The sequence below is a fragment of the Pongo pygmaeus genome, chromosome 4, assembly GCF_028885625.2.
Source record: "Pongo pygmaeus isolate AG05252 chromosome 4, NHGRI_mPonPyg2-v2.0_pri, whole genome shotgun sequence".
Classification (NCBI taxonomy): domain Eukaryota; kingdom Metazoa; phylum Chordata; class Mammalia; order Primates; family Hominidae; genus Pongo; species Pongo pygmaeus.
This window is the reverse complement of record NC_072377.2, coordinates 180,524,211-180,545,802: the sequence shown is the minus strand read 5'-3', so window position 1 is coordinate 180,545,802 and position 21,592 is coordinate 180,524,211. Positions and strand designations below refer to the sequence as shown.

General features: G+C 43.2%; 1 protein-coding gene and 1 non-coding gene across 3 annotated transcripts; both read left to right on the top strand.

The window, feature by feature from the left end:
- The first annotated feature begins 817 nt into the window (after window positions 1-817).
- DRD1 (dopamine receptor D1) lies at window positions 818-20,382 on the top strand. 2 transcript variants are annotated; one of them, XM_054488112.2, is made up of 4 exons: window positions 818-1,672; window positions 2,794-2,930; window positions 15,394-15,524; window positions 16,836-20,343. In XM_054488112.2, exon 4 carries the CDS (start codon window positions 17,319-17,321, stop codon window positions 18,657-18,659), a length of 1,341 nt encoding a protein of 446 aa, XP_054344087.1. In that variant the 5' UTR covers window positions 818-1,672; window positions 2,794-2,930; window positions 15,394-15,524; window positions 16,836-17,318; the 3' UTR covers window positions 18,660-20,343. The 2 variants fall into 2 exon arrangements, with proteins under 2 accessions (XP_054344087.1, XP_054344088.1); XM_054488113.1 differs by lacking the exons at window positions 818-1,672; window positions 2,794-2,930; window positions 15,394-15,524 and adding an exon at window positions 16,233-16,719 and having other exon boundaries at window positions 16,836-20,382.
- On the top strand, window positions 3,415-3,517 carry LOC129037739 (small nucleolar RNA U13). Its single transcript, XR_008502963.1, has one exon. It is a non-coding gene; the product is annotated as a small nucleolar RNA U13 (small nucleolar RNA).
- Window positions 20,383-21,592: the final 1,210 nt, after the last annotated feature.

Below are 21,592 nucleotides of genomic sequence, written 5' to 3'. Positions count from 1 at the left end.
TGACAGTTTACAAATGCCATGGCAATGTCAGGGAGTTGCCCTATATGGTCTAAAGAGGGGAGGCCTGAATAATCCCCCCCTTGTTTAGCATATCATCAATAAATAGCCATAAAAATGGGCAACCAGCAGCCCTCGGGGCTGCTCTGTCTACGGAGTAGCCATTATTTATTCCTTTACTTTCCGAATAAATTTGCTTTTACTTTACTCTATGGACTCACCCTGAATTCTTTCTTGCACAAGATCCAAGAACTCTCTCTTGGTGTCTAGATTGAGTCTCTTTTCCAGTAACAAAACTACTAAAATATGTGGACTTCTTCCAGTTTCTCTACTTCATGAGCATAACAAGGTCTCTCGGGTATCCTTGAGACTCTATAAATCTCTGGATAAAAGTACATTTACCTCAAAAGTGCTCTGACTTTAAAAGGACCCTCTTTCTCCCCTCCCCACACACTCCCACCTGAGTCTTTGCATACATTATTCCTTCTGCGAACATACTTTTTCCTCCTTCATCTAAGCATGTCCTATGAGATCTTCCTTTAACATCAGATTCAGGTTGCATCCTCCGTAAAGTCTCTTTTGGTGCTCTATCCACCCTCCCAAAGCTGGGATGGGCATCTCCGTTAGCTGTATTTCTGGAGGTACAGCTAATCAGGCCAATCTCAGTGTCCAAAATTGGGAGATTTGGTGCCTGCTAGCTCTGATGATTCCAGGTAGGGTAGCAGGGGATTGCCCACTAGAAGCAGGTAATACACTTCATTTATTTAATCTATTAAATATGTTTATTATAGGGAATGAAGTTTGTAAATGAAATAAATTATTGGGGGAAGATCTATCATTATATAGATTATGTAGGGTCATCAGTCATCTGTTAATTAGGAAAAAACCTGAGGTTCCTTGTGTTTAATTCTTCTCTTTGCTGGCCAGGCAAGCAAAAATTGTGGCTCCAGCTGTGTTAAATCCAAATAAGACATAAAATGTGTTTCCTTCCCTATTCCTTCTCCTCTCCTTTCTCCTTCTGCCCTTTTCCCTCCTCCTCTTTCCTTCTTCCCCCCCCTCTCTTTCTCCTCTCCCTCCTCCTCCTCTTCCTTCTTCTCTTCCTCTTCTTCTTCAGCTGATCAGATAGAGCTCTCTGATTGTAAGTCACAGAAATGTACTATGGCTAACCTAATCAAATGGAAATTCACTGGAAAAGTAACACTGAGTGGAGGGGAGGCTGTAGAGCCAGGCTTGGGAAAGGACAAGAAACAAAGCAACCAGGGCTTCTGGAAGCAAGAGTTCCATGAATAGTCTCACAGCAGAATCAGTCTGGTCAGAGGGATGCTGATGAGGCTGATGCTATTTCATTCATATGCATTCAATTTTTCTGTCCTTCTGCTGAAGATACAAATCTCAGGGAGGAAGCATCTGGTCAACCTGTCTCAGGTTATGTGTCTACTCCCTTAGCTAGGGAGGGGCAGGCCCTATCAGACCACCAGAATGTATTCAATAAAGAACAGGTAATTCCCCCAAAATAATCTGGGATGTTTTCTTCAGAGAAGGTGAAATGGATGCTGGGCTGGAAAAGACCAGTGAATGTACACTTTACATACAGCCTTTGCCAAGACAAAATGCAATACAAGGGAAGATTTCCTGATCTGTGCTTACCTACTTGATACTTCGGACGGGATTTCATGTAAGCTTCTTGGCAGCTGTATTTGCATTTTCAGGGGTGGGAAATAAGGAGGGCATGTAGGTGAACAAACTTGACCAAGGCCCCACAGCTTGATAGTAATGGAGCCAAGATTCAAACCCAGGTCTGTCTGACCCACTGTTCCTTCTACTGCAGCCCCAGGCTCGTCTCCTGAATTGGGATACCTGAAGCTGGGGGTGAGAGTGACCAGTGCTTATGTTCTAGGGAGGGGAAGTAATTAAATCAATGCAGAGGCAGGCTGAGAGGAAAGCCCTTTGTGAATTGAAGGATACTCTCTGGGCTCCTCCAGTGATACATAATCTCATGGGCCCAGCAGACAAATTAGCAGCTTTTATTTCTTCACAAAGCACTGATTTCCAGCCTCAAGAGCCCACTTCAGCATTTTTCATTGCAGAGACTCTCCCCTGGGCTTCATTCATGTTTTCTATAAATGGCCTAAAGAAGACTCTCTAAGGTGACTTAAATAGATTCTGTGTTTACACAGGATAAACAATTTTTGTGGATTAGCCTGTCTTTCATCTCAGCTTAGGTTATGACTTTGCTAGCAAGTGCATTTTTCTTTTTCAACAAAATCAAAGCTTATAGCAATTCTATACTGTGTTGTGCTAAAGGTATTTATCATTTATCACTGGGATATAAAATCTATGAGGACAGAGAGGTTTGTTTTGTTCACTGCTATGATCCCAAAACCTAGAACAGTACCTGGCCAATAATAGGTACTCAAAAAATACTTAGGGAAGGCATGGTGGTGTTCGTAACCATTCCATCCCTTCTCAAAGCATTGGCACTCCCCATAGCCCCTAAAAACAAGGCTGAGCCAAACGGACCCTCTATGTCTCCTAAAAGTGAAGGATTTAGATGGGGGAAGATGAGAATGCTGGAACCGTAATGACAGGTGTGGCCAGGGCTAGATTTGATGCTATGGCAGGCCAGAGCCATGAACCAAGAGCAGTTTTGGGGTATTAAAGTATTACTGGATTAGTCTCCATTTCTAACCTCAGTTTTTCTCGCCTGATTAGATTCCTTTGCCTTTTTAGATTTAAAACCTAAAAAGTTGAGACTTAAATCTAAAAGTTGTGACTTTTCTTGATCTCTGTTTCCAGACAACATGGAATAACAGGGATTGGATTTGCCCTCCCACCAGAAACAACCAATAATATGAACAAAATACGTGTTTCTCCAGATACTGGATGTCAGGAAACAAAGGACAGTGATCCCTGAAAGATGGGGAAAAAATGAGGTGAGACTTCCTGTCACCCAGCTTTCCACCTCAAAAGATGTTCCAAGCCATGGTGCAGGGAGGGGGAACACAGGTGGAGTCTGGGAGACTCCCTGAGTTGAGTGAACAGAACTAAGGGTCCAGGGAGATCAAGACAACCAGAGGTCACAGAACAGAGTACTGCAAAGGAGAGACCTGCAGAGAAAGAGACAGAGAGAGAGAGAGAGAGAGAGAGAGAGACAGAAAGGACTCCAGAGATCTTCAGAGAGTCCTCTTTGAGCGTTCAGCAGAGGACTAACCAGTACATGAGTGTGCAGAAATATAAGTGTGGAAATTATAAGGAACAGTATCTCAGTGTCTGGAACTGATGCAGGGCCATGAACAGGGTTTGCCACCACCAGCCAGATACGCTGAAAAAGAATCTTGCTTCAGTCACACAAAATAAATAACCCCAGATTAAACTCTGCTCTGGTTCTACCTAGCACCTCTTAAAAGCAATACATGAATCCTTTTGTGGTTCATAAGCATGATGATTTGGTTTTCATGCTCATGTGTGAGATGTGTTGCCTTGAACCTTGTTACAGTGTCAGCATGTCACTCATCTGATGTGAGGAAGAAAAGGGGAAAAAAGGAACAAAAGAAAAAAGAGGGAAAAAAAGAAAGAAAAAGAAAAAAAGCAAGAACTGAAGGATCAAACTGTTTCCAAATAACTTAATTATGTTCTAGAGCAAAGCTCGAGAATATTTTTAAGAATATAAAAAAGGCTAGCACCAACTAGATAAAATTTGCAATGTATGACATCCAAAAAAATTAGCAGGCATGAAAAGAATTAGACAAATATGACCCATAATGACGAGAAAAATCAACTGAATGGACACAGAGGTTAGAATTAGCAAAGAAGGACATTAAAATAGTTATTATAACCATATTTCATATATTCAGAAAGTTAAGTAGATACACAGGAAATGTAAAAAAGACATAAAATGAACTTCCAGAGAAGAGAACTACAAAATGTGAGATGAAAAATACACAGAATAATATCTGACAACACATTAGACCTTGCAGAAGAAAAATGTTAGTTGACTCAAAGACATAACAATAGAAACTATCCAAAATGTAATACAGAGGGAAAAGAGAGTAAAGAGAAGATAACCTGCATCAGTGAGTTGGATGCCAACTGCAAGCAGTCCGTGCATTTAAAGAACCCAAAGAAGAGAATAAAAGGGGAAAGATTAAAAAAAAATATTTAGGCCAGTTGCGGTGGCTCACGTCGGTAATCCCAACACTTTGGGATGCCGAAGTGGGCAGATCACTTGAGGTTAGGAGTTCGAGACCAGCCTGGCCAACCTGCTGAAACCCCATCTTTACTAAAAATACAAAAACTAGCTGGGCGTGGTGGCGTGCACCTGTAATCCCAGCTACTCAGGTGGCTGGGGCAGAAGAATCACTTGAGCCCGGGAGGCCAGCATTGCAGTGAGCAGAGATCGTGCCACTGCACTCTAGCTTGAATGACAGAGTGAGACTCTATCTCAAAAAAAAAAAAAAAAAAAAAAAATTAAGGAATAATGACCACAGTTTTCCAAATTTGACAAAAACTGTAAGCCTATAGATTAGAAAAACTCAACAAATCCCAAACATGCTAAAGATTTGAAGAAAACTACTCTGAGGTAGATCTTGATCAAATTGCTCAAAACCAGTGATAAAGAAAAAAAATCTTAATAGCCAGAGGAAAGAAAGACATGTTATGTAGAGAGGGACAAAGATAAAGGTGATAGCAGATATTTTGTTGGAAACAATATAAATAAGAAGATAGCAGATCAACATCTGAAACCATTAAAATGAAAAATCTGTCCATCTAGAATTCTATACCTAGCAAAAATATCTTTCAAGAATGAAAGCAAAATGGATACTTTTTAGAGATATAAAATCTGAAGAAAATCAACCACCAGCAGCCCTGTACTTCAGGAAATGTTAAAGGTAGTCCTTCTAGCAGAAAGATGATCCCAGATGGTGATATAGATCTATATAAAAAGGAAGAACATCAGAAATGGCACATGGGAAACATATAGTATTTATTTCTTATTACTTAGAGTTCTTTAAAAGATAATTGACCATTTAAGAAGACTTGGAAGAATACTATTGTAATGTTCTTAATGATACATGGAATGATATAATATCACTTGAATGCAGGCTTTGAAAAATATTACATATGTATATTATAAAATATATATATGTGTATGTATGTATGTGTGTATATATATATAGACTGAGAAATGATATAAACTCTAAAGCAACCATGAAAATAACAAAAAAATAGAAAATTAACCAATAAAAAAGATAAAATGGAATTATAAAAACTACTCAGTTAAGCCTATAAAAGGAAGAAAAGAGGGGAAAAAGGGAACAAAGAGCAGGTGCAACAGTAGAAAACACATTATGCGGGGGGAGGAGCCAAGATGGCCGAATAGGAACAGCTCCGGTCTACAGCTCCCAGCGCGAGCGACGCAGAAGACGGGTGATTTCTGCATTTCCATCTGAGGTACCGTGTTCATCTCACCAGGGAGTGCCAGACAGTGGGCGCAGGTCAGTGGGTGAGCGCACCGTGCGCCAGCCGAAGCAGGGGCGAGGCATTGCCTCACTCGGGAAGCGCAAGGGGTCAGGGAGTTCCCCTTCCAGGGGTGACAGACGGCACCTGGAAAATCGGGCCACTCCCACCCAAATACTGTGCTTTTCCGACGGGCTTAGGAAACGGTGCCCCAGGAGAGTATAGCCCGCACCTGGCTCAGAGGGTCCTACGCCCACGGAGTCTCGCTGATTGCTAGCGCAGCAGTCTGAGATCAAACAGCAAGTCGGCAGCGAGGCTGGGGGAGGGGCGCCCGCCATTGCCCAGGCTCGCTTAGGTAAACAAAGCAGCCTGGAAGCTTGAACTGGGTGGAGCCCACCACAGCTCAAGGAGGCCTGCCTGCCTCTGTAGGCTCCACCTCTGGGGGCAGGACACAGACAAACAAAAAGACAGCAGTAACCTCTGCAGACTTAAATGTCCCTGTCTGACAGCTGTGAGGAGAGCAGTGGTTCTCCCAGCACGCAGCTGGAGATCTGAGAACGGGCTGACTGCCTCCTCAAGTGGGTCCCTGACCCCTGACCCCCGAGCAGCCTAACTGGGAGGCACCCCCCAGCAGGGGCAGACTGACACCTCACACGGCCGGACAGGTACTCCAACAGACCTGCAGCTGAGGGTTCTGTCTGTTAGAAGGAAAACTAACAGAAAGGACATCCACACCAAAAACCCATCTGTACATCACCATCATCAAAGACCAAAAGTAGATAAAACCACAAAGATGGGGAAAAAACAGAGCAGAAAAACTGGAAACTCTAAAAACCAGAGTACCTCTCCTCCTCCAAAGGAACGCAGTTCCTCACCAGCAACGGAACAAAGCTGGACGGAGAATGACTTTGACGAGCTGAGAGAAGAAGGCTTCAGACGATCAAATTACTCTGAGCTACGGGAGGATATTCAAACCAAAGGCAAAGAAGTTGAAAACTTTGAAAAAAATTTAGAAGAATGTATAACTAGAATAACCAATACAGAGAAGTGCTTAAAGGAGCTGATGGAGCTGAAAACCAAGGCTCGAGAACTACGTGAAGAATGCAGAAGCCTCAGGAGCCGATGCGATCAAATGGAAGAAAGGGTATCAGCCCTGGAAGATGAAATGAATGAAATGAAGCGAGAAGGGAAGTTTAGAGAAAAAAGAATAAAAAGAAACGAGCAAAGCCTCCAAGAAATGTGGGACTATGTGAAAAGACCAAATCTACGTCTGATTGGTGTACCTGAAAGTGACGGGGAGAATGGAACCAAGTTGGAAAACACTCTGCAGGATATTATCCAGGAGAACTTCCCCAATCTAGCAAGGCAGGCCAACATTCAGATTCAGGAAATACAGAGAACGCCACAAAGATACTCCTCGAGAAGAGCAACTCCAAGACACATAATTGTCAGATTCACCAAAGTTGAAATGAAGGAAAAAATGTTAAGGGCAGCCAGAGAGAAAGGTCGGGTTACCATCAAAGGGAAGCCCATCAGACTAACAGCGGATCTCTCGGCAGAAACCCTACAAGCCAGAAGAGAGTGGGGGCCAATATTCAACATTCTTAAAGAAAAGAATTTTCAACCCAGAATTTCATATCCTGCCAAACTAAGCTTCATAAGTGAAGGAGAAATAAAATACTTTACAGACAAGCAAATGCTGAGAGATTTTGTCACCACCAGGCCTGCCCTAAAAGAGCTCCTGAAGGAAGCGCTAAACATGGAAAGGCACAACCGGTACCAGCCACTGCAAAATCATACCGAAATGTAAAGAACATCGAGACTAGGAAGAGACTGCATCAACTAACGAGCAAAATATCCAGCTAACATCATAATGACAGGATCAAATTCACACATAACAATATTAACTTTAAATGTAAATGGACTAAATGCTCCAATTAAAAGACACAGACTGGCAAACTGGATAAAGACTCAAGACCCATCAGTGTGCTGTATTCAGGAAACCCATCTCACGTGCAGAGACACACATAGGCTCAAAATAAAAGGATGGAGGAAGATCTACCAAGCAAATGGAAAACAAAAAAAGGCAGGGGTTGCAATCCTAGTCTCTGATAAAACAGACTTTAAACCAACAAAGATCAAAAGAGACAAAGAAGGCCATTACATAATGGTAAAGGGATTAATTCAACAAGAAGAGCTAACTATCCTAAATATATATGCACCCAATACAGGAGCACCCAGATTCATAAAGCAAGTCCTGAGTGACCTACAAAGAGACTTAGACTCCCACACATTAATAATGGGAGACTTTAACACCCCACTATCAACATTAGACAGATCAACGAGACAGAAAGTCAACAAGGATACCCAGGAATTGAACTCAGCTCTGCACCAAGCAGACCTAATAGACATCTACAGAACTCTCCACCCCAAATCAACAGAATATACATTTTTTTCAGCACCACACCACACCTATTCCAAAATTGACCATATACTTGGAAGTAAAGCTCTCCTCAATAAATGTAAAAGAACAGAAATTGTAACAAACTGTCTCTCAGATCACAGTGCAATCAAGCTAGAACTCAGGATTAAGAATCTCACTCAAAACCGCTCAACTACATGGAAACTGAACAACCTGCTCCTGAATGACTACTGGGTACATAACGAAATGAAGGCAGAAATAAAGATGTTCTTTGAAACCAACGAGAACCAAGACACAACATACCAGAATCTCTGGGATGCATTCAAAGCAGTGTGTAGAGGGAAATTTATAGCACTAAATGCCCACAAGAGAAAGCAGGAAAGATCCAAAATTGACACCCTAACATCACAATTAAAAGAACTAGAAAAGCAAGAGCAAACACATTCAAAAGCTAGCAGAAGGCAAGAAATAACTAAAATCAGAGCAGAACTGAAGGAAATAGAGACACAAAAAACCCTTCAAAAAATAAATGAATCCAGGAGCTGGTTTTTTGAAAGGATCAACAAAATTGATAGACCGCTAGCAAGATTAATAAAGAAAAAAAGAGAGAAGAATCAAATAGATGCAATAAAAAATGATAAAGGGGATATCACCACCGATCCCACAGAAATACAAACTACCATCAGAGAATATTACAAACACCTCTATGCAAATAAACTAGAAAATCTAGAAGAAATGGATAAATTCCTCAACACATACACCCTCCCAAGACTAAACCAGGAAGAAGTTGAATCTCTGAATAGACCAATAACAGGAGCTGAAATTGTGGCAATAATCAATAGCTTACCAACCAAAAAAAGTCCAGGTCCAGATGGATTCACAGCCGAATTCTACCAGAGGTACAAGGAGGAGCTGGTACCATTCCTTCTGAAACTATTCCAATCAATAGAAAAAGAGGGAATCCTCCCTAACTCATTTTATGAGGCCAGCATCATCCTGATACCAAAGCCTGGCAGAGACACAACAAAAAAAGAGAATTTTAGACCAATATCCTTGATGAACATTGATGCAAAAATCCTCAATAAAATACTGGCAAATCGAATCCAGCAGCACATCAAAAAGCTTATCCACCATGATCAAGTGGGCTTCATCCCTGGGATGCAAGGCTGGTTCAATATACGCAAATCAATAAATGTAATCCAGCATATAAACAGAACGAAAGACAAAAACCACATGATTATCTCAATAGATGCAGAAAAGGCCTTTGACAAAATTCAACAACCCTTCATGCTAAAAACTCTCAATAAATTAGGAATTGATGGGATGTATCTCAAAATAATAAGAGCTATTTATGACAAACCCACAGCCAATATCATACTGAATGGGCAAAAACTGGAAGCATTCCCTTTGAAAACTGGCACAAGACAGGGATGCCCTCTCTCACCACTTCTATTCAACATAGTGTTGGAAGTTCTGGCCAGGGCAATTAGGCAGGAGAAGGAAATCAAGGGTATTCAATTAGGAAAAGAGGAAGTCAAATTGTCCCTGTTTGCAGATGACATGATAGTATATCTAGAAAACCCCATTGTCTCAGCCCAAAATCTCCTTAAGCTGATAAGCAACTTCAGCAAAGTCTCAGGATACAAAATCAATGTGCAAAAATCACAAGCATTCTTATACATCAATAACAGACAAACAGAGAGCCAAATCATGAGTGAACTCCCATTCACAATTGCTTCAAAGAGAATAAAATACCTAGGAATCCAACTTACAAGGGATGTGAAAGACCTCTTCAAGGAGAACTACAAACCACTGCTCAAGGAAATAAAAGAGGATACAAACAAATGGAAGAACATTCCATGCTCATGGGTAGGAAGAATCAATATCATGAAAATGGCCATCCTTCCCAAGGTAATTTACAGATTCAATGCCATCCCCATCAAACTACCAATGACTTTCTTCACAGAATTGGAAAAAACTACTTTAAAGTTCATATGGAACCAAAAAAGAGCCCGCATCGCCAAGTCAATCCTAAGCCAAAAGAACAAAGCTGGAGGCATCACACTACCTGACTTCAAACTATACTACAAGGCTACAGTAACCAAAACAGCATGGTACTGGTACCAAAACAGAGATATAGATCAATGGAACAGAACAGAGCCGTCAGAAATAATGCCACATATCTACAAGTATCTGATCTTTGACAAACCTGACAAAAACAAGAAATGGGGAAAGGATTCCCTATTTAATAAATGGTGCTGGGAAAACTGGCTAGCCATATGTAGAAAGCTGAAACTGGATCCCTTCCTTACACCTTATACAAAAATCAATTCAAGATGGATTAAAGACTTAAATGTTAGACCTAAAACCATAAAAACCCTAGAAGAAAACCTAGGCATTACCATTCAGGACATAGGCATGGGCAAGGACTTCATGTCTAAAACACCAAAAGCAATGGCAACAAAAGCCAAAATTGACAAATGGGATCTAATTAAACTCAAGAGCTTCTGCACAGCAAAAGAAACTACCATCAGAGTGAACAGGCAACCTACAAAATGGGAGAAAATTTTCGCAACCTACTCATCTGACAAAGGGCTAATATCCAGAATCTACAATGAACTCCAACAAATTTACAAGAAAAAAACAAACAACCCCATCAAAAAGTGGGCGAAGGACATGAACAGACACTTCTCAAAAGAAGACATTGATGCAGCCAAAAAACACATGAAAAAATGCTCACCATCACTGGCTATCAGAGAAATGCAAATCAAAACCACAATGAGATACCATCTCACACCAGTTAGAATGGCAATCATTAAAAAGTCAGGAAACAACAGGTGCTGGAGAGGATGTGGAGAAATAGGAACACTTTTACACTGTTGGTGGGACTGTAAACTAGTTCAACCCTTGTGGAAGTCAGTGTGGCGATTCCTCAGGGATCTAGAACTAGAAATTCCATTTGACCCAGCCATCCCATTACTGGGTATATACCCAAAGGACTATAAATCATGCTGCTATAAAGACACATGCACACGTATGTTTATTGCGGCATTATTCACAATAGCAAAGACTTGGAACCAACCCAAATGTCCAACAATGATAGACTGGATTAAGAAAATGTGGCACATATACACCATGGAATACTATGCAGCCATAAAAAATGATGAGTTCACGTCCTTTGTAGGGACATGGATGAAATTGGAAATCATCATTCTCAGTAAACTATCGCAAGAACAAAAAACCAAACACCGCATATTCTCACTCATAGGTGGGAATTGAACAATGAGAACACATGGACACAGGAAGGGGAACATCACACTCTGGGGACTGTTGTGGGGTGGGGGGAGGGGGGAGGGATAGCATTGGGAGATATACCTAATGCTAGATGACGAGTTGGTGGGTGCAGCGCACCAGCATGGCACATGTATACATATGTAACTTACCTGCACATTGTGCACATGTAGCATAAAACCTAAAGTATAATAATAATAATAATAATAATAATAATAAAAGAAAAAAAAAAATTGCAAACATATTCAGACTGTCTGAAACATAAACAATAAAAATAAAATTTAAAAAAAAAAAAAAAAAAAAAAAAGAAAACACATTATGCGTGTTACACTACCCACCAACCACTGCAGAAACTGATATATATTGATTTTGAAATTTTAAAATGTTGATTTTTGAATTGCATAACTATAGGAGAGGAAAATATGACGTGGGATTAGGAATTTCAGAAAAGTTACATTTATTGTCTGAAACAAGCATTCTAGTTACTTAGTCAAGGTCAGCCAAACTTTATCTTTTTTCACTAACATCGTAAGCTAATCATTTTGTGTATAAAGTCCAATTTAATAATCCCAAAGACTCTTAAATACATCATTTGATATACTTGACAGTTCTGTTGTTTTATTTATTCTTTTATGATATTAAGCTCCCCTTTCTTTGATAGTGCGCCTTCTGTATTCACTGACTTTTACATACTCCAAATAAAGATTTGTTGAAAAGCATCATTTTGACATCCCCCTCTTTGCAGTGCGTAAATCACACACAGTAGAGCTTAAAAGACATACTAAATTGGGAAACAAAGGTGCTTTTGTGTTGGGTTTACATTCGCAGCATGATCTAATACCTGATTGCATTTATATTTGTGTTCTTGATGTTTGTGGGGGAGATTTTTATAGAACAAAATAGAAGGCTTTGTTTCACCTTAGCTTCAAATAAGAAAATAGGAAAAACTCCAAACCTCTAGCAAAACTGTAAGTTCCTCTGAAATTCACACTCTGTGGAAAGTGAAACACTGAGATTTCAGCTCCATTTTACTCTTTCCTGTTCTCTCAGCAATGACGTTCAAAAGCCAGTGACCTACATCTGTTAGGAAGGAATCTCAGGCATTGAGTTACAGCATGATAGAGAAACTGGTCCAACACTCTGGTTTTCCTGGTGATCTGAAACAAAATCACCTCCTTGGTTATTCTCAGGTTCTCTCCTTCTCTACCTGTTTAGCAGTTTTTGCTTTGCTGGCTGGGTTTCTGAGCCTTTTTTGTATGTTACCATGTCTAGTCTGTTTTCTGCTACTGTAACAGAATACCACCAACTGGGTAAATTATAAACAATGTAAGTTTATTTGGCTCATAGTTCCCGGAGGCTGGGAAATCTCAGATCCTGGAGTGGCATCATAACTTGGCAGAAGAAGAGAGTACACAAGAGGCAGGGAGCGAATGAAGGCTGAACTTATCCTTTTATCAGGAGCTCTCTCCAGCAGTAACTAACCCAACCCACTCCAGAGATAACGAGGTAATGGCATTAGTCCATTCAGGAGGGCAGAACCCTTTGGCCTAATCACCTCTTAAAGGTCCCAACTCTTAATCCCATCACAATGGCAATTAAATTTCAACATGAGTTTTGGCAGAGACATTCAAACCATAGCATATGGGTAGGGAGGAGATTTAATATCTGACAATGAAAATGACAGAAATTTACTTGTGGTTGAGAAATAGTTCTCAATCACTACTGAAATGATATGTGTTGATTTGATCACCCGGACTTCTCAGATAAATGGGTTGAGAGAAAAAGATAAAGGTCAGTATGGGCTAGTTTGAAATAATTTAGGTGATTTTTCAAGCAAAACAAAAAAGTTTTTTTGAGCAGCTGGTGGACTTGAGAGAAATGAGAATATGAAGCATGTTATGAATGTTCCTTTGAACAAAATTTTGATTAATATTTAAATGTCGTGTCAAATATTTTTCCACCGTTAAACTGATGTTTTCTTGAGCATGATACCACCTGAAGCCCAGGTGTTATGATGTGCTTGTCATCCTAATTACAAGAGCAGTGGCATTGTTGTTGGCTCTGAGAAGACTTGGGAATTGGGGGCACTTCTGAAAGACAGTCATTAGACAGAAATTTTACCCCTCAAATTGGCCTCATTTTCACCTCCAGTGTCCGCTACCTCGATTTTGGGGTGGCAGGGCAGTTAGTGTGTTGTTTTGAGGTTACTTCCTGAAGTACATTTTCTTGCCATATGGAATATTCCTACAGAGTCCTGCTTCCCCCAGTCCAATTCCACTGGCTTGTTATCCCACAGATCAGGATCCCACCTGTTCCTGCTTTCCAAGGTTAATGCTGAATTTCCCTACCTATTTTATTTCTGGGTAGTTTCAGTGGAAAATTGCAGTTGCCAGGGTAGGTCAGGAGTTAAATGCTCAGGCTTACATGACGGTCTTGAACCAGAAACATACCTTTAATTTGTGTTTATTTGTAAAAGGGAAAGAAAGAGAATGAAACAAGGTCAAGAAGCTTGGAGAATGACGGCCTTGGGGAAAGTGATCTGAAAGTGTTACGTTAAGCATGACTTAGGGCTTTACAGACATGCAGTTCTTGGGGAATGTGTGTGGCAACAATTGTGTCGCTGACCCCCAGTCTGTTGGATGCTGTGTGTGATGGCAAGGCCATGGGTGGGAGGAGACAGCTGTGAGCACAGGCACAGGAGGGTCTGTGCCAGCAATATGGTCCTTTCATCTAAAGCCAAGGTGCAAAAGGCCGGGCACGATGGCTTGCGCTTGTAATCCCAGCACTTGGGGAGGCCGAGGCCGGTGGATCATCTGAGGTCAGGAGTTCAAGACCAGGCTGGCCAACATGGTGAAACCCCATCTCTACTAAAAATACAAAAAATTAGCCGGATATGTGGCAGACACCTGTAATCCCAGCTACTTGGGCGGCTGAGGCAGGAGAAGTGCTTGAACCCTGGAGACGGAGGTTGCAGTGAGCCGAGATCGAGCCATTACACTTCAGCCTGGGTGACAGAGCAAGGTACAGTTTGTGCTGGCTAACTAAATGGAATTATTACTTTGGTTTAGGGTTTTTTTTTTTTTTTTCCAGAGAAAATTCTTGCTTCTGATATGGTGCATGGCTGTCGTGGAGATTGGACTGTTGGTTTTTTTTTTTTTTTTCTGAGACGGAGTCTCGCTCTGTCACCCAGGCTGGAGTGCAGTGGCTCGATCTCGGCTCACTGCAAGCTCCGTCTCCTGGGTTCACACCATTCTCCTGCCTCAGCCTCCCAAGCAGCTGGGACTACAGGCACCCGCCACCACCCCCGGCTAATTTTGTTTTGTATTTTTACCGTTTTAGCCAGGATGGTCTCTATCTCCTGACCTCATGATCCGCCCTCCTCGGCCTCCCAAAGTGCTGGGATTACAGGCGTGAGCCACAGTGCCTGGCCTGGACTGTTGGTTTGTTAATGGGTTACAGGGGTTCCTGCCCATGGAGGGCTGACGGAGTTCTAGGTTTGGTGCCAAGCCCTCTGGAAACACCGTCTCAGTTAATAGTTATGACAATCCTGTTATGTCCTCACCCTTTCACAGAGGAAGAACCCGAGCTCAGAGAGGAGAGAGTGCACATGCAGCCGACAGTGGCAGGGCAGGACCAGGAAGCCAGGCAGTGTGACTTGGGGGCTCCATGCTTATTCTCCCACCTTTCAGAAGGCACAGGAAGGCACCACAATGTCGCAATTTATGCACAATTTGTGCAAAGTCTCACCTGTGAGCTTGCCTGGTGCAACCACGAGAGGCTGGGGGCTCCTTCTCCACCAGGCCCCGCTGCCTCCATATGACTCTTCCTTGTATTTTAGCCCTGTAGGTAATTTTCCAGTTTGTGGGCTCCTGTACCACATGTGGTGAGTTAAAAGAACAGGTGGGCAGCGGCGCGGCTCCCGCGTTAGCTGTGTGACTTTGGGCAGGCCCCACTACCTTTCCGAGCCGCATTTCCACCTGGGCGAAGCGGGATGAGCCGTCCTGGGGGGGAAAGATTGTTTTAACGGGGGAACAACGTAAGGCGTGCACCGGGAACACGGATGCTGCTGAGTCAATGCCCCATCTGCCGTTCTCTTTGAGAGTAAGGCTTGCGTCTTGCCTGCTCTAGCGCCCCAGGTTTGAACGCAGTGGGCGCACAGGAGGAAACACTGATTCACGAGTGCAACGCCAGCAAAGTAAAATTTTTCACACTTTTCCGTTTTTCAGGGTATTTCAAGCAGAGGAGTCCTGAGTGAAGAAGATTCCGCTTCCCTGTTTTCAGGTTCTGGCAGTCATGGACCGGGAAGAGCGAGTCGGGGCGCGGGTCCCTGGCGGTCGCTGGAACCCTTGTGAGTGAGGTTGGTACCTACGAGGGCACAGAGGGGGCTCGGGAAGTCGCAGCCGCCGGCAGAGGGCGCCCCGGGCACACGGAGCGTGCGGCGCTGGGGTTGGGGCGCTAGGAGGTGCGGGGCACCGGCTGCAGTCCGGCGTTGACCGCAGCCGGGACGCGCCCGCCACCGTGGCGGAGAAGGAGTGAGTTCCCTCGGGGCGCAGCGGCGCGCGCTGGCCCGGATCCCAGCTGCGCCGCGCCCTCCCTGCGAGCGGTGAGTACAGGCGCCCATGGGCATCTCCAACCCTAGTTAGTGGGCACTTGGAGACAACGCAGGTCGGACGTCGGCCGGCCGTTCTAGGAGTTGGTGTGCGGAGAATGGGAGGGCTCCCGCTCGCTTAGGGCTTTGGGTCCGGCTAGGGGTTGACCCCAAGAGGCGCTGGATGTCGGGGCTGAGATTTGCTTTCAGGGGACTCAAGCTTACTTGAGGTTCTGACATTGGATTTGTCTCGCGGGCTCTGCGCGTGCTGCGCGGGGCTCCGGAGACTGGCGAGGTAACCAAGGAGGGCAAGCACTCACCGGGGCGTCCTCCGCCCACCTCGCCCGCAGAACCATCTAGGGGGACCACGTGCGGCTGTCGCCCGCAACTCTGCCTGTCAAGCGAGGACCGCCCCCAGGGCAGGGGAGGGGACGCGCGGGCGGGGTGGGCTGTGCCCCGCGGGAACCCCGCCGGCCTGTGCGCTTACCGGTGCCAGCTCGGCTCGCTGCCTCGCATTGCCACAGGCTCCTGAGAGGTCGCGGGCAGTGCCTGCGGGGAGGCGCTGGGCCCTGCTCTGTAGGGCTGAAGGCCGCCCGAGGCTCGCCAAGGCTCTGGGCTCTCGAAAGGAAGCCAAGAAAAGAAGCTGCCCAGGTGACCAGTCCTGGGAGTGCTCTCTCCCAAGGAAGCTCCGAGCGCCCAGGAGCCCTTAGCCGGGGTCCAGTGCCCTTTGAGCAATCTCTAGCTGTTCAAGGAAGTGGGGCGGCGCCGCCGCTTCTCTTGGGACCTGGCCTGGGATCCTTTCCCCAAACGCACCCCGGCGATTTTTGCGCAACGGGGGCCGAACCTCTGCTGCGCGCAGCTGGCTGGGCTCAGGCGCGTTTCCTCAACGTTTCGGAGCTGCTGCCCCCAGCGAAGTCCATATTCCAAGCTCCAGGGGCTTTGAGAGAGACGACCCCAAGGCAAGGTAGGTGGCTCGGACGGGCTTGCCCTGGGAATTATTAGGTTGGGCTTGACGTGAGTAATGATGCCATCTGCTTAAGTCTTGGAGAAAGACCGTGTGTTTCCCTTTTGCTTTTGAAGGCGTTTGGAGAGCTGCTGAGGAGCCAGGGGCTTGGAGGAGCGAGAAGACATGTATTTTCAGCTGAGTCTCAGAAGGGGGGAATTTCCTGTCACCACCAGAAAAGCAACAGCCCCGAAATGTGATTGCAACTGACTAGCAGAGCAGAGGCCCAGGAGTCACTGGATTGATGATTTAGAATATGCTAAAAAGCCAGTGCTTTATTTGGGGAATTCAGGGGCTTTCTGGTGCCCAAGACAGTGACCTGCAGCAAGGGAGTCAGAAGACAGATGTAGAAATCAAGAGTGACCGTCCACGGGATTGACTTGGATTGCCACTCAAGCGGTCCTCTCATGGAATGTTGGTGAGGTCCTCTGCCAGGGAAGCAAGCCGGCTGTGCAAAGGGCTGCCTGGTGGGGAGGACTCCTGGAAATCTGACTGACCCCTATTCCCTGCTTAGGAACTTGAGGGGTGTCAGAGCCCCTGATGTGCTTTCCCTTAGGAAGATGAGGACTCTGAACACCTCTGCCATGGATGGGACTGGGCTGGTGGTAGAGAGGGACTTCTCTGTTCGTATCCTCACTGCCTGTTTCCTGTCGCTGCTCATCCTGTCCACGCTCCTGGGGAACACGCTGGTCTGTGCTGCGGTTATCAGGTTCCGACACCTGCGGTCCAAGGTGACCAACTTCTTTGTCATCTCCTTGGCTGTGTCAGATCTCTTGGTGGCCGTCTTGGTCATGCCCTGGAAAGCAGTGGCTGAGATTGCTGGCTTCTGGCCCTTTGGGTCCTTCTGTAACATCTGGGTGGCCTTTGACATCATGTGCTCCACCGCATCCATCCTCAACCTCTGTGTGATCAGCGTGGACAGGTATTGGGCTATCTCCAGCCCTTTCCGGTATGAGAGAAAGATGACCCCCAAGGCAGCCTTCATCCTGATCAGTGTGGCATGGACCTTGTCTGTACTCATCTCCTTCATCCCAGTGCAGCTCAGCTGGCACAAGGCAAAACCCACAAGCCCCTCTGATGGAAATGCCACTTCCTTGGCTGAGACCATAGACAACTGTGACTCCAGCCTCAGCAGGACATATGCCATCTCATCCTCTGTAATAAGCTTTTACATCCCTGTGGCCATCATGATTGTCACCTACACCAGGATCTACAGGATTGCTCAGAAACAAATACGGCGCATTGCAGCCTTGGAGAGGGCAGCAGTCCATGCCAAGAATTGCCAGACCACCACAGGTAATGGAAAGCCTGTCGAATGTTCTCAACCGGAAAGTTCTTTTAAGATGTCCTTCAAAAGAGAAACTAAAGTCCTGAAGACTCTGTCGGTGATCATGGGTGTGTTTGTGTGCTGTTGGCTACCTTTCTTCATCTTGAACTGCATTTTGCCCTTCTGTGGGTCTGGGGAGACGCAGCCCTTCTGCATTGATTCCATCACCTTTGATGTGTTTGTGTGGTTTGGGTGGGCTAATTCATCCTTGAACCCCATCATTTATGCCTTTAATGCTGATTTTCGGAAGGCATTTTCAACCCTCTTAGGATGCTACAGACTTTGCCCTGTGACGAATAATGCCATAGAGACGGTGAGTATCAATAACAATGGGGCTGCGATGTTTTCCAGCCATCACGAGCCACGAGGCTCCATCTCCAAGGAGTGCAATCTGGTTTACCTGATCCCACATGCTGTGGGCTCCTCTGAGGACCTGAAAAAGGAGGATGCAGCTGGCATCGCCAGACCCTTGGAGAAGCTGTCCCCAGCCCTATCGGTCATATTGGACTATGACACTGACGTCTCTCTGGAGAAGATCCAACCCATCACACAAAACGGACAGCACCCAACCTGAACTCGCAGATGAATCCTGCCACACACGCTCATCCCAAAAGCTAGAGGAGATTGCTCTGGGGCTTGCTGTTAAGAAACTAAGGTATGGTGAGACTCTGAGGTGTCAGGATAGCCCTCTGCTGCTTTCCAACACACAACTAACTCTATTTTCAAATACATTCCAGTGTATTTTCTGTGTTGTTCATAGTCAATCAAACGGGGACACTACAAACAATGAGGAGCCACAAGGGACATGTCTTTGGCTTCAAAATTGTTTTTAGAAATTTATTCTTATCTTAGGATTTACCAAATAGGGCAAAGAATCAACAGTGAACAGCTTCACTTAAAATCAAATCTTTCTGGGAAGAAAATGAGATGGGTTGAGTTTGCTGTATACAAACAGGTGCTAACACTGTTCCCAGCAAAGTTTTCAGATTGTAAAGGTAGGTGCATGCCTTCATAAATTATTTCTAAAACATTAATTGAGGCTTACAGTAGGAATGAGAAATTTTTTTCCAGAATTGAGAGATGTTTTGTTGATATTGGTTCTATTTATTTATTGTATATATGGATATTTTTAATTTATTATATAATAAATATATATTTATCATATTTAATAGGATAAACTAATGAGTTTTATCCAAGACCTTACAACCACATTTCTGGCCACTTAACTAGCACTTTATAAGCCAATGAAACAAACACACAGACTCTGTGAGATTCTAAATGTTCATGTATAACTTCTAGAAACACAGCAGAAACTGATAGATAAGGGAATAAAGTTGAAATGATTCCTTAAAATTCGTGGACACAAATAAATGCAAGGTGAGAATTGACAAATGCTATAAATGCTTTCTTTTTCTGAAAAGATTTTGAAAAATTTAAAAAAGTATAGCTACTACTGTGTTCAAAACGTTTTAAATGACAAAAGACTTTCCCAGGGGAATTTGCAGTTCTGTAAATATCTTGAATAAAAGCCAACTTAAGAAGAACCCAGCATTAAATTTACGATCTTAGGTGGTAATGAAAAGTATATGCTGCTTTGTATTTATGTAAAATAATTGGCCCTCTCCATCTTTTCTCATTTCATGTGTCAGGTAGTTTTTCTGAACCAGACAAATGGTTTTCCTGGAGAGAGATGTGTAGCACAGAGAGTGGGTTACAGCAGCCCCACTGAGGGACCAAACTCAAACCCTGCATTTCCATTTTACCAGGTCAAACCAAGCCACTCAGTGGGGCTACTTTTTATAGTGCTTTAATCTGAATTTAGAGCTGATTTTTAAAGGAGTCTTTAAATGTTAATGGTATACTAACTAACGAATAGTGCCTCATTATCATCCTTGAGTCAGATACTTCTGTTGGTGGGAGAAACAGAAGAATCCTTCCCTTTGGGTGTGTTAAGCCCCCCCAAAGCCATCAGCATCTCTTTTGACAAATGCTAGTCCTTTCTCTGTGCTTTGGAATCAAGTTCCTGCATCGTCACCTGGACTGTAAAAAGTATCATAAGCCTCCCTTGCCAGATGCCAACTCGTGGGGCATTTCAACAGAGTTTCTTTGAAGTGTTTACAAAGTATTCTTCTTGATAAGCAATGAACTTAACATTTAGATGCAATCTGTGAAAAGAAAAAACATATGAAAAATATCTCCTGCATCAGGTCTGTGTTATTTATGTATTGTGAATGTTTTCTTAATTTTATTGGCTGTATGCTTTCTTACACATAATAAAAATATTTTGTGAACTCAAATCAACCCTGAATGAACTGTGTTGCATTTGCTAAATGTGTTTTTAAAACTAGAACATTTCAGATCTACAAGGAAGAAAACATAGGCATTTTCAAGTATATATTACTTTTTTTTTCTTTAATGGAAGTTTCTTCAGTTATGTATGGCACATGTTGCCTTCGAATATTTAAAGTGAAAATGTTTTCTGATTTGGGCTATATACTATTTTTCCTTCTGTCTTAATAATTTTTTTGAAAAAAGGAATTACTTGAGGAATTATTTTACTTTTCATTTCACAGATTTTAAAACTTTCTAAAATCTCTGCTTTTTCTTTCAAAAAGCCTATTTTAAAGAAAACAAAAATTTCAGAAAAGACCATGGCTTGCTATTGGGTTGGGTTGTTGTAGCCTCTCAGCTGATGGCAACCATTGTACATGTGATGGTTGTTTTAAAAGTAAAATATAACAATTTTTTTTTCTGGAGAAAATATACAGGTTGTGATGCTGAGCTTATTAAAATGTCTTATGAGGCACATCCATAGGTCCTCCCAAAGCTACTCAGTTAATATGCTAAGCCATTTTTTCCCCTGTACTGAGGAAAGAGAACAGCAGAACAGCAGGTGATATAGAAATTAAGGGTTAAGTTTATAATTTGGAACATCACATAACAGATGGTGTCTTTTTAAATTCTGTATTTGCCTTCTCTGGGCTTTGGCATATAATGAACATACCTAGAATGAGCACCCAAAAAGCATGATGCCTTTTCTTTCTGTTTCATAACTTTATGGATATCTTTTTTCTTTGAAGCCTAATTTTGTTCTTAAATTAGAAGCTCAGCAACACAAGCTACAATGCTCAGGCAGAATTGTCAAACCAGTGAAATATGAGCCTTTACCATTTATCTCCTTGGCAAAAGAGTGAAAATGAATGATATGTCTAGAAATTATGTTCAATAATTATAAAATTCAATACACCTTCAATGAGACTATACTTTGGGTTCCTGGCATATTGGATTGATAAAGGGCATCTTACGAAATGTTAATTTTACTCAAAGAACCTTTCAGAGAATTTGATTTATAATTATAAAAGCGAAATTACAAGATGACTTTCACTTCATTTTTAACTGTATTGGTGAACCTTAATAATGCTAAATATATGTGAAACACTTTACCAAGATTAAGACAACTTGAAAGGGTGCTTTTTTCCCCTCTCCATCCAAGAAGACATCTTTCCT

Coding starts and splice junctions, on each gene's coding strand:
- DRD1 (XM_054488113.1), top strand. CDS start 17,319: ATGAGGACTCTGAACACCTCTGCCATGGATGGGACTGGGCTGGTGGTA.